We start from the raw sequence: 12,805 nt of genomic DNA, 5'->3' as shown, positions 1-12,805 counted from the left end.
ATGAAGCAATGCATATAAACTGTTTAGCCCAGACCGGTCTGAAAACACATATTGAATAATTTATTCTTATTTTGCCCATTATATAATATGCCAAAGTAAGTGATTACGGTGTGTTTTCCCCGACTATGTTGCCTAGGCTGGCCTCGAACTACTTGGACGAAGCGATCCTCAGCCTCCTGAGTAACTGGGACCACAGGCCGGCGCCACCCTAGCTTTAATTAAGGCCGTTTTGTTGTTGTTATTCCCCTGCTCCACACAAGGGGCGCTGCCGCTCCGAGGCTGCCAGGGCGGGAGTCAGGATGGCGGAAGTCTGTCTAGACACGACCACCGCCATCATGGAATACAGGCCCACCTCACCCCGCGGGTGTAGCCGCTTCGTACTGTCGCTTAGGCCGACCCGCTCGCAGCGACAACCAGCCCTCTACCTCTTTTCGCTCTCCCTTAAGTAATAAACCGTCTTTCCCTATGACGAGTCTTAAACTCTTTGGGAGGAATAATGCCGGCGTCTTCCGGGACCCGACCTCGCCCCGGGACCTCAGAGGTATACTTCCGGGACACGGAAGTGACCCCCGTCGCTCCGCCCTCTCCCACTCTCTCTTTCCGGTGTGGAGTCTGGAGACGACGTGCAGGTAGGAGGCCCGGGCGCGACAATCGGGGGGCATCCTGCGGCGAGGGGACCCTGTGGGGCTTGGGACGAGAGACGGGGTTCTTTCCGTGGGAACCGAGCTAGGTGCCGGGCAAGAGACGCGCGGCTGGCCCACCTGGATCCTGGCCAACTCGGGATTGAGTTCGTTCCTGGTCTCAGAAGGCCCGTTTTGCTTCAGGGAGGAGCTTGGGAAGTAAGGGTGAGTGCGGGTCCAGCCTTTTAAGGCCTCGGCCCCGCAATACGGCCACGGCCGCGTTTGAGCTGCACAGCGTAGTTGAGGGAACCCGGGACAGACGTGGGCTCCCGCCTCTACCTCGCCAAATTTTTTTCTTGGTGATCGCAGGCCCACGCCTAATCTCGTTTGTTTCCTCGTCTGCAAAATAGGAATAACAATAGCACCGATCCCATGGGTTTGTAGTGATCATTCAAAGAAGGAAAGCAGGGAAAACTCTCGCACTATGTTGGATGCTTCTAAATCTGGGCGATTCTTTCCGTTGCTGAGTCGGGCACGTTGCAAGTTTTGGGCGCTCAGGGCCCAGCACCAATGTTTGCTGTGCGCTTGCCCTGCGTTTATATACTCCTGATGACCACTCTGCTCGTTACTTTAGGGGATGTTAGGAACGGAGAAACTGCAAATTGGCATTTACTGAATGGCCATCATGCCGAAACATACTCATGCTTACGTATTTGAGATATGCTGGAGCCTTTCTATGCTTCTCGAGGCAGAACTTTGGGCTTCTCTCCTGTGGCGCGTTCCTTAGAATAGTTAACGCACTGGGTCGTGCTCATTGGTCTGATTTGAAGATAGGAACATTTAACTTCGTACACCCAAGACTTACACTTGAAGTACTTACTGTGGTCACACATTTAACTAAAGTTTATATAGGGAAGGCACAGGAGAGATCTAGGAACACCTGAGACAGACTAGGGTAGTTATTTGTGGTGTAGAGGCATCTTGGCAGGAGGCAGAGAGTGCTGGGCTGGGAGTCAGGACACGTTGTTTCTAGGTTTGGTTTTGCCACTGTCTTTACTGTGACCATAGGCTGAGGCACTCTCTATCTTCACCATCTGCAGGATACCGATTAGTGTTAGTGTCTTCTGAAAATGTTAAATTGTTCTGAACACCAGGAGGTTCAGAAGGCCTGGGGCTTTAGGCAGGAAGCAGTCTTATCCTAGCCTTCCACTTTCTCATTCATTCTCACCCGCCTTCCTCCTGTCAGTTTCTCTCTCCCTTAGATCTTGTGACAGTATGATTGCACTTATTATGAAGGCCATAATAGGTTAGAGTTATTTAGTCTCAGGACCCATCAGATTTCTGAGATGGGTCTTTTCCATTAGCCTGCCTTTCGGATGTATTTTAGTGCCTTTGATATTTGATGTTGGTGACAAAGATTTAGTTCTAAATAGTTGTGGGAGTCAAATCAGTTGCATTTTTGGCTTTTGAAGGGATCAGGTGGAGCACAGGAAAACAGGAGATGAGAGGCTTGAGGGCTGTGTTGGTAAGGGTCTCTTGAATTCTAAGCTGAGGAGTTCATGCAGGAATCAAGCAGCTCCCTCGCCCCATGAAGGGTGTTAGGAATGGTACCAGTACATGGGTAGCTATTGGTCTTGGGTTTCTTCTTGCCTTTTGGGATGCAGCCTTCAGGCATCTGCTGCTAGATCCCTAGGCTTCTATCCTGTAGGTGCTGTGAGCTGCGCTGTTGGTAGTTTCTGGGGAAAGGATACTTCTCATGGTACTTTGCCATATGGCCACAGTTGATACCCCCCCAAGTGCAAGGAGAAAGAAGTTTTAGTGAGGCAGAAATGAGAGAATACAGTAGAGTATTGGATGGAAGAAGACAGGGACATGAAGCAAGACTTAGGGTTTCATTTAATAGCCAGGGGAAAGGGATTCTGGAAATGTTTTGTCTGTTAACCTTGAGTTTCTTTTCCTTCCACTCAGAAATGGCACCTCGAAAGGGGAAGGAAAAGAAGGAAGAACAGGTCATCAGCCTCGGACCTCAGGTGGCTGAAGGAGAGAATGTATTTGGTGTCTGCCATATCTTTGCATCCTTCAATGACACTTTTGTCCATGTCACTGATCTTTCTGGCAAGTGAGTACCTGGGTGGAGAGGCATCCAGCTGGCAAAAGGCTGAGGAAGGCAGTGGCTGGGACGGGCTAGCAGTTCAGGGGATTCTCTCTAAAGAAATGCTGTTTTGTCCAGGTAAGAAAATGTGCTTGTCCATTTAGCCCACAAATATTGTGATTTCCCAGGGGTTACAAGAGAGGAGACACATTCTTCGTCCTTACAGCGTGATGGTCATTGAATCCTTGGTTTCTTGGGAATTCTCTTCTTTCCTTAGTTCCCTTTGTAGGAGCAGCAGTGGACTGCAAGTGAGCTCTGGGTGTGGGTTCGACGGCCATTTAGCAAGTTGTTGTGACTTGTGTGAAATCACTCAAATTCTGAGTTTTGGTTTCCTCATATGTAAAATGAGGACAGTAATGTCTACCTTGTGGAGTAATGGTAAGGATTAAATGCAAAAGTAGATATATAAAATGTTAATACTGAGTATAGCTATATTGGGCCATTCAACCCCACTGGACTGAACTCCATGAGGGCAGAGCCCATGACCATCATCCTCCACCATGACTGAGCTGTGTTGCTCTTCACTCATTAGGATATCGTAAGCACTCCTTGTTGGACGAGGAAGAAATGACCCTGTGCTTTTGTCCCCAGAGAAACCATCTGCCGTGTGACTGGTGGGATGAAGGTAAAGGCAGACCGAGATGAATCCTCACCATATGCTGCTATGTTGGCTGCCCAGGATGTGGCCCAGAGGTGCAAGGAGCTGGGTATCACCGCCCTACACATCAAACTCCGGGCCACAGGAGGAAATAGGTACGAGTCGCAGAGGGAATGGCTGGGTGGTAGAAAACCTGCTGGGCTTGGGTGCTGGAGCACCTGGATTTGAGGTTTGGGTTTTTTGTTGTGACCTTGAACAAGATATTTTAGGCATAGACATACTTAATAATTGGCTCCTGTGTACACCCCCCAGCAGCTCAGTGTTGAGCACCCACTGTATACCAGGAGCTGTGTTTCAGGTACTAGAAGAGAGTGATGGGGAAACAGACATGGTCTCTACCCTCCTTGTGTGGGACCGAGGCTGGTGGGAGAGTCAAACTTTAAACAACAGAGCACCAGGGAGTATGTGGTTTTCACTTGTGACAAATGCCAGGAAGCACAAGTAAGGAGTTGGTGATAAAGTGTAATTTAAACTAAGGTCTAAATGATAAGTCCGGAGTCCTTCCAGTGAAATAAGGACAAGAGGAGGGTATTCCAGCTAGAGACAACTGCAGGGAAAGGTCTTGAGGTGGGGGTGAACCTGGGCACCTGTGAAGGAAAGAGTGGCATGAGGTGCAGTCAGAGGGGAAGAGGTGGAGTCCTGTAGGAGAGGGGAAGGACCTGGATTTGAGTGATGGGGGCATGAAAGTTGAAATAGATGACTGTTGCGTGAACAAGCCAGACAGTGGTCAGAACATAACAACAAACCATAGTGGCCCCCTCAGCCTAAAATATTTACTGTCTGGCTTTTTTTTTTTCCTCTTTTTTGAGACAGGGTCTCACTCTCACCCAGGCTGGAGTGCAGTGGTGCTATCTCAGCTTACTGCAGTCTCTGGCTTTCAGGCTCTAGCAGTCCTCCCACCTCAGCCTCCCGAGTAGCTGGGACTGCTAGTAGTAGTGCCACCACGCCTGGCTAAATTGTGTATTTTTGTAGAGATGGGGTTTCACCATGTTGCTCAGGCTGGTCTTGAACTCCTGAGCTGAAGCAGTCCGCCCTGCCTTAGCCTCCCAAGGTGCTGAGATTATGGGTGTGAACCACTGTGTACAGCCCTGTCTGGCTCTTTACAGAAAGTTTGCAGACCTCTGAACTAGCGGGGTGTAGGGATCTTAGAAAGGAGATCTTCCATTGACTTGGCCAAAGGCTCTTCTTAACTTAAACCTTCATTTTCTAGGACCAAGACCCCTGGACCTGGGGCCCAGTCGGCCCTCAGAGCCCTTGCCCGCTCGGGTATGAAGATCGGGCGGATTGGTAAGTGCCCCCCTCTAGCTAATGCTTGGGTTTATTTTGAAGCATTGGCCCCAAAAAGCACGTGCTGTGCCCAGTGGATGTGCAGCGGCTGGTCTGGTCACTTTTGGCAGTTAAGTTTGTTAAGGGAGGCTGCAAGAGGCACCTTGTGACTTAAAAATCTCTCCCTGAATATCTCTGTCACCTTGATATGAATGTCCTGTTTCATTTGTGAATCTCTGTCCTACACTGCCTGGTGCAGGTAAAACTGACAAGAGATGAATTGTCCTTTCCTCCATTCTTGAGGTCATTGCTATTAGCATTTTGTGTGTACCATCTCCTGCATTGTAGGATGTTCAGCATTTTTGGTTTCCGCCTACTAAATATCAGTTGGGCATGCCAGTCGTGTGACAGCCAAAAATGAAGTGGGGGGTACCAGCTTCTGTTATTAATACCCTCAGGCCTGTGATCTCCTGGCTCCTTACAGCTCTTAGGAAGGGGACAGTAGTCCTTCCCTGCACATTGTTCTGTGCAGTTAGTAGCGACATACACTGACGCCCCAGGCCAAAGTTCCTACTGTGTCCTACTTGAAGGATGATTTTGTTTTCTTGAGACAGGGTCTGGCTCTGTTGCGTGGGCTGGAATTCAGTGGCACAATCTCAGCTCACTGTAAATTTCGCCTCGTGGGCGGATCTGTCCAAAGGATCCTCCCACCTGCATCTACCGAGTAGCTGGGACAACAGTGTGTGCCACACCAGGCTTTTTTTTTTTTTTTGTAGCGGGGAGTTTCACCATGTTTCCCAGGTTGGTCCCAAACTCCTGGCCTCAGGCGTTCCACCAGCCTCAGTCTCCCAAAGCCCAAAGTGCTAGGATTACAGGCATGAGCCACCGCGCCCAGCCTTAAAAGACTTTTTCAGGCTTTTTTTCAGTGTCTTTTTACTTAATGAAAACGAGACAGTTGCAGTTACCCTGTCTAGAAGGGTTTTTTCCTCTAGAGAAGACGGTGGGCTAGATGTCAGAACCTGGATTTGTCCTGTGCCACTGACATCTTGCGCACAGCTCAGCCTGTTTCCCTTTCTGGAAAGTGAGTTAAGACCACGTCAGGAAATTCGAGGAACTGGCAGATGGGGCCGCTTCATGTTCACATCCATCTGTTAGGTACTGGGGAGTCATTTGGGGAGCAGCAGGATCTGTTGCTGATTGGTTAGGCCATTGGTCTAGGGAGTCCTGGGGGCCCTTCCCATCCAGCTCCAGGCAATGACGCTTTCTCTTCCTCCCCACAGAGGATGTCACCCCCATCCCCTCTGACAGCACTCGCAGGAAGGGGGGTCGCCGTGGTCGCCGTCTGTGAACAAGATTCCTCAAAATATTTTCTGTTAATAAATTGCCTTCATGTAAACTGTTTCAACTCCAGTCTTCTCTCCTTCATAAGGGGCTACTCAGGCATTTGATTTCTTCCTCCTATTTGGCTTCTTGGGAGAAGGAACCTGAGGAGAGCTGAGATCCTGGTGCTGCATTTGGGGTCTTTTCCATGCTACTTGCGGCATTAAGTTGCCTTGGTCATCTAAAGCAGACCAAGGCGTTGGAGACCTCGTTTTGAGTGGAGATGCTGGTTCTAAATATGGACCAATTCTTAAAGAGCCAGAGTGGGAACTGTTGATCCAAGTGTAGCCTGAAGCGAAAGAGGAGCCTTCCAGACCCATGCCATATATAAACACACGTGGGTGTGCATTCTCCCCCCACACCTTCTGTGCAAAGCTGGGAGCTCACTCCACTGCGTCTTGCTTTTTTTCACTTGGCAGATCTTGGAGATTGTTCCACATCAGTACATAAAGTACATAAAGATTGTCACCCCACAAATACACACCAAGTCCTATTTTCATCAGCGATAAAAAAGAAAAGTTCTTGCTTTCCGGAAGCTTGCATGCGGCTCTGAGTACCCAGTGACACCAGATGGTACTCAGCGTTTTGCAAGGGATTACCACAAGGCCCCGTGATGGTGCCTGCCATGGTTAGGACAGGCTGGTGGCTGGGTAGGGTTAGTGAGACCCGGTGGAGAGGATGCTGTGTGTCACAGGCTGGAGAGGTGAGACCATTGAGGTAGTCAGTTGTAGAGGAAAGAAACCAGCAAGAGGGGAAAATCTGTTGGGATGCTGCTTTTAGCCTTTGATGGCGTGTTCCAGGCAGAGGGAATAAGCAAATAAATGGGTCCTGAGACAAGGGGTTACTGTGATGAGGCGGCGTTGGTTACATGCCAAACCTTGCTAGGGATTTTAATAATAACATTGAATCTTAACCTGATGAAAAAGATAACTGCTATGCTCATCATACAGCTAAGAAAACCAGCATGGGAAGTCACTTGGCAAAGGTCACAGCTTACAAGAGGATAACAGTTCTGACTCAAGTAATTTACATACAATTCACCTATAAAATGATTTCTAGCACTGTAGATTATGAAACAATCAAAATGAGCTTTAGGGCATTTCACACCCTGCCCCCCCAACCTCCACACGCACCAAAACCCATTAGCAATCTGCTCCTTCCCCTGCCTTGAACAATCATTAGTCCATCTATAAATTTGCCTATTGGCATTTCATATACAATTATGCATTGCTTAATGATGGGGATACATTCTGAGAAATGTCAGGTGATTTTGTGCAAACTATACTTAACAAACCTAGATAACACAGCCTGTTGATCCTAGGCTTCAAGTCAGTACAGCATGTTATTGTATTGAATTCTGTAGCCAATTATAACAATACTATTTGTGTATCCTAACTTAGAAAACGTAGAGTTAAGGCCGGGGGCTGTGGCTCACGCCTGTAATCCTAGCACTTTGGGAGGCCGAGGTGGGCGGATCACGAGGTCAGGAGATGAGAGACCATCCTGGCTAACGCGGTGAAACCCCGTCTCTACTAAAAATACAAAAAAAATTAGGCACATGGTAGCAGGTGCCTGTAGTCCCAGCTACTCCCGAGGCTGAGACAGGAGAATGGCGTGAACCCGGGAGGCGGAGCTTGTGGTGAGCCGAGATCGCGCCACTGCACTCCAGCCTGGGCGACAGAGCAAGACTCCGTCTTAAAAAAAAGAAAAAGAAAAGGTAGAGTTAAAACACAGTATAATCATGGGACCCCTGGTGTGTGTATGGTCTTTTGTTGACTGAAACATTTGGTGCATGACTGTAAGTGAAATCTACTTTGTATGGTCTCATGTAAGTTCCTTTTTTATTGCCAAATGATAATCCGTTGTCTGGATGTACAGACTGCACTCCACAACTCTTTTTTTCCCCCTTCGACAACCTTTTTGAATCTCTCTTTAGACAAAGTCTGGCTTTTGCCCAGGCTGGAGTGCAGTGGTGTGATCACGGCTTACTGCAGCCTCAATCTCTGGGGCTCAAGCAATCCTCCCACCTCGGCATCCTGAGTAGCTGGGACTACAGGCGTGTGCTACCATGCCCGGCTAATTTTTTTCTTTTCTTTTTTTTTTTGGAGACACGGTCTCACTGTGTTACCCAGGCTGGTTTTGAACTCTGCTCAAGCGATCCTCCTGCCTGTCTTCCAAAGTGCTGGGATTACAGGCGTGAGCCATTGTGCCCCACTGAATCCCTTCATCTTAAAAGGGTGTGGGCTAAGCACAGTTGCTCGCATCTGTAATCCCAGCACTTTGGGAGGCCGAGGTGGGAGGATGGCTTGAGACAGAAACAGCCTGGGTAACATACCGAGACCCCCGTCTCTTAAAAAAAAAAAAATTAGCTGGGTATGGTGGCGCTTGTCTGCAGTCCCAGGTACTCTGGAGACTGAGCCCGGGAGGTCGAAGCTGCAGTGAGCTGTGATTGTGCCAGCGTACTCCACTCCAGCCTGGGCAACCAGAGACCCAATCCCACTAAAAAAAAAAAAAAAAAAAAAAAAAAAAAAGGTTTTAAATAAAGGATGTGTTTAAGCCAAAAGCATAAGATAAATGAGTCTGTGTTGATATTGATGATTTTAATAAATGGGGGAGAAGGTACAGATCTTAGAATTCTAAATAATATAAGTAGATACTCACCTCTTCAGTTAAGTGGAACTGCCCACCCCTTAGGGTGTAGGTTGAACTTAGTGATTTGCTTTCCTAAGAACAGAATATGGAGGAAGGAAATAGTAACTTTACTGTGGAGAAACTTGGCACACGCTAATTTAACCAAATTGAGGTTGACAGCGCTTGTGAAAAATCACATTGATACATACTCTGGTTTCACATGATAAGAAGAGCAGTTCACCTCTGATATTCTCCTAAAAACCCATAACCCAGTTAGAGGATATCTACAAAATAACAGTACTCCTGGGGAGGCGGGAGGGATAGCATTAGGAGATATACCTAATGCTAAATGACGAGTTAATGGGTGCAGCACACCAACATGGCACATGTATACACATGTAACAAACCTGCACGTTGTGCACATGTACCCTAAAACTTAAAGTATAATAAAAAAAAAAGCTTGCAAAAAAAATATAACAGTACTCCTTAAATTGTTAAAAGTCATGAAAGTCAAGGACAGGAGATTAAGGAGGCGTGAAAACTAAATGCCCATTGTGGTATCCTGGATTGGATTCTGGAACCAGAATAGGGTATTAGCATAAAAACTAGTGAAATAGGATAAAGGCAGGGCACAGTGGTTCACGCCTATAATCCCAACACTTTGGGAAGCCGAGACAGGAGGAGGGATTGAGCCCAGGAATTTGAGACCAGCCTGGGCAACACAGGGAGACCCCATCTCTACAAAAAATAAAAAATTAGCTGGGCATGGTGACACATGTCTGTACTGCCAGCTACTTGGGAGGCTGAGGTGGGAGAATTGCCTGAGCCTGGGAAGTGGAGGCCGCAGTGAGCCGTGATTGCATCACTACATTCAGCCTGGGTCACAGAGCAAGATCCTATCTCAAAAACTAAATAAGTAAACAATAAATTAAAAAATATGAATAAAGTCTGGAATAAAGCTAGTAGTAATGTACCAGTGGTTTCCTACTTTTGGCAAATGTATCATGGCGATGTAAGATGGTAACAGGTGAAACCGGGTGAGTGGCACACAGAAACTGTATCTTTGCAACTTTTTGGTAAACTTAAAATTATTCCAAAGTCAAATTATTAGGGAAAAAAATGAGGGGTGCTTTTATACTGTCAGTCTGGTTTCTAAGGCAGGATGTGGTGCACAGACCCTCAGGAGGCAGACACACCTGGAGGAAAATCCTATTCCACAGCTTCAGACCGTTCAACCTTAGGCAAAGTACTTAACCTCTCAGCCGGTTAGTGGAAACTCCTGTGATGATGGCTGCCTCAGATGGAATCACACAAGATCAAAGTGTTCAGCGCAGTGCCTGGCACTGAAGAAGCTGCTGCTATTCTTACACTGGTGCAGGTCTTGTGCCAAGCAGCATAAAGGACAGCTGGCTGGAATCGTGGTAGAAAAATGCTGCCAGTCGCCGGAGCATTCTTTTTATTTCCTGTGGTGAGACTGTAACTTGTCCTGCTCTTTCCTGGTAACCAGGGATGCAATCAGCCGGGTCTTTGAAAGCAGTTCCTTTCGGGGGTTTTGCCTGAAAGGAGAGCCAAGTTGTGGTGTGGCTCAGGTGGGAACGTAGCAGCCTATTGACCGCAGAGGCGGCTGGGCTGCTGCCCACCTGAGACTGCAGCCTGCAGCAGAGGCGCCTGAAGCTGCGACTGCAGCCCCAACCAGGCCTCTAGAGACAGTCGCTGCCCCTCTCCCCTGCTCCCCTTCTGGCTGCCTTCCCATGCCAAGGTTTCCTTCCTAGCGTTTCCCAGTCTTCCCTCTGGCCTCTGCCTATCTCTAGACCACATTGCAACATGCCGTCTAAAACTAACTGGATTCTGTCACTCCCTGCTGTTTTCTTTGAGACAGAGTTTCGCTCTGTCACCCAGGGTGGAGTGCAATGGCATGATCTCAGGCTCACTGCAATCTCTGCCTCCTGGGTTGGAGAGATTCTCCTGCCTCAGCCTCCCAAGTGGCTGGGATTACAGGTGCCCGCCACCATGCCTGGCTCATTTTTGTAGTTTTTAGTAGAGTTTCACCATATTGGCCAGGCAGGTCTCAAACTCCTAACCTCAGGTGATCCGCCTGCCTCGGCTTCCCAAAGTGCTGGGGTTACAGGCATGAGCCACCACGCCTGGCCCTCCCCTGCTGTTTTATCACTGCCCTCCCTGTTGTCTTTAGAATAGGATCCAATCTCCTCAGTGAATCTCCTGTGTTTTAGCTGGCCCCACCCCATCCTCTGCCCTCCTCTCACTCTGCCCAAGCCAAGCCTGGTTCCCTCAGTTCTCCCCTCCTCCATGCCTTCTCATACTTTCAGCCTCTCCTCTGTGTCTTCCTTCCCAGCTTGGCTCATGGAGCATCTACTCTCCCCAGCTTGGCCTCACTATCATCTGCTTACCTGTTAGAATCTGTTTTGTTTTGTTTTGTTTGTTTTTGAGACTGGGTCTCACTCTGTTGCCCAGGCTGGAGTGTAGTGGCACAATCACGGCTCACTGCAGCCTTGACCTCCTGGATTCAAGTGATCCCCCTCCGCCTCAGCCTCCTGAGTAGCTGGGACTACAAGTGTGCATCACCACACCCACCTATTTTTAAATTTTTTGTAGAGACTGGGTCTCCCTGTGCTGCCTAGGCTGGTCTCGAACTCCTGCCTTGGCCTCCCAAAGTGCTGGGATTTACAGGCATGAGCCACCGTGCCTGGCCTGGAATCAATTTTTCATCACTGTCTCAAAAGTATCTTCCTGGAGGCTAGGCGCAGTGGCTGACACCTGTAATTCCAGCACTTTGGGAGGCCGAGGCGGGTGGATCACCTGATGTCAGGAGTTTGAGATCAAAAGGTATCTTCCTGGATGCCTTCAAGGTACCTCTCCACTGAATTCTCATAACACCTCTATTCCCCCATGGTACCACTGGTCACCCTCTATCACAACAGCCTACTGACCCCCGCACTGCCAAAGTCTATGAACCCTGAGAGGGAAGGGAGTATGTCTTGTTCGATGTCTGCCACATCAGCACCCAGCCTGCTGAGGCAGAAGAATCACTTGAACCCGGAAGGCGGAGGTTGCAGTGAGCCGAGATCATGCCATTGCACTCCAGCCTGGGCAAACAAGAGCAAAACTCCATCTAAAAAAAAAAAAGAAGAAAGGAAAAAAGAAAAAACCGAATGGAAAGCTGCAGGCGAAGAATGGTGGAGAATCCTGGAGAGCGGCTAGGAGGTTACACCTAGGTTCTATCACTCCCCATCCCCAACCCCAAACAAAGTGAGGGAGCTGAACTTGACATTCACATTAAGCCCTAAATACTCTGATTTCTGGGCTAGCGTGAGCCCAGGTAGGAGTGTCCTTGAGCTCTTCACAGAAGCAAAAGCACATCCTCTCTGAGTAAAGCCCTTGACAACGGAATCCCTCCAGTTTCCCACACATTAGGTAAAACTAAATATGGGCCCACTCCCTGCCCTCTCAGAGCTCATAGAAAAAAATCAACACACATGCAAATAAACCACCAGAATGAGGCAGCAGAAACAACAAACAGATTTAGATACCCAAAAGACTTCTGATGATATTCGAATTAGAATATAACTACATATGAAATGTTGAAAGAAATATGCAATGGAACAAAAAGAGTGGACAAAACCTATTAAAAAAATCATGTATATTCAAAATGGAACCAGAGAAAACCCTCAGAAAGAAAAATACATATGATCAATGAAATGAAATGCTCAGTGGATAGGTTAAATGGCAGATTAGAGCCAGCTGCAAGAAGAGTTACTGGCCAGGTGAAGTGGCTCACGCCTGTAATCTCAGCACTTTGGGAGGCCGAGGGGGGCAGATCACGAGGTCAGGAGTTTGAGACCAGCCTGACCAACATGGTGAAACCCCATCTCTGCTAAAAATACAAAAATTAGCTGGGCCTGGTGGCGCGTGCCTATAGTCCCAGCTACTCAGGAGGCTGAGGCAGGAGAATTGCTCAAACCTGGGAGGTGGAGGTTGCAGTGAGCCAAGATCGTGCTATTGCACTCCAGCCTGGGTGACAGAGCAAGACTCTGTCTCAAAAAAAAAAAAAAAAAGTTACTGAACTGCAAAATAAATCTG

General features: G+C 48.2%; 1 protein-coding gene across 2 annotated transcripts; it reads left to right on the top strand.

The window, feature by feature from the left end:
* The first annotated feature begins 332 nt into the window (after nt 1–332).
* Nucleotides 333–6,092, top strand: RPS14 (ribosomal protein S14). 2 transcript variants are annotated; one of them, XM_003829021.5, is made up of 5 exons: nt 333–629; nt 2,589–2,739; nt 3,364–3,525; nt 4,641–4,717; nt 5,977–6,092. In XM_003829021.5, exons 1-5 carry the CDS (start codon nt 497–499, stop codon nt 6,042–6,044), a joined length of 591 nt encoding a protein of 196 aa, XP_003829069.2. In that variant the 5' UTR covers nt 333–496; the 3' UTR covers nt 6,045–6,092. The 2 variants fall into 2 exon arrangements, with proteins under 2 accessions (XP_003829069.2, XP_008952693.1); XM_008954445.4 differs by lacking the exon at nt 333–629 and adding an exon at nt 666–845.
* Nucleotides 6,093–12,805: the final 6,713 nt, after the last annotated feature.

This window comes from Pan paniscus, chromosome 4, assembly GCF_029289425.2.
Source record: "Pan paniscus chromosome 4, NHGRI_mPanPan1-v2.0_pri, whole genome shotgun sequence".
Lineage (NCBI taxonomy): Eukaryota > Metazoa > Chordata > Mammalia > Primates > Hominidae > Pan > Pan paniscus.
This window is presented reverse-complemented; position numbering and strand designations above follow the sequence as displayed.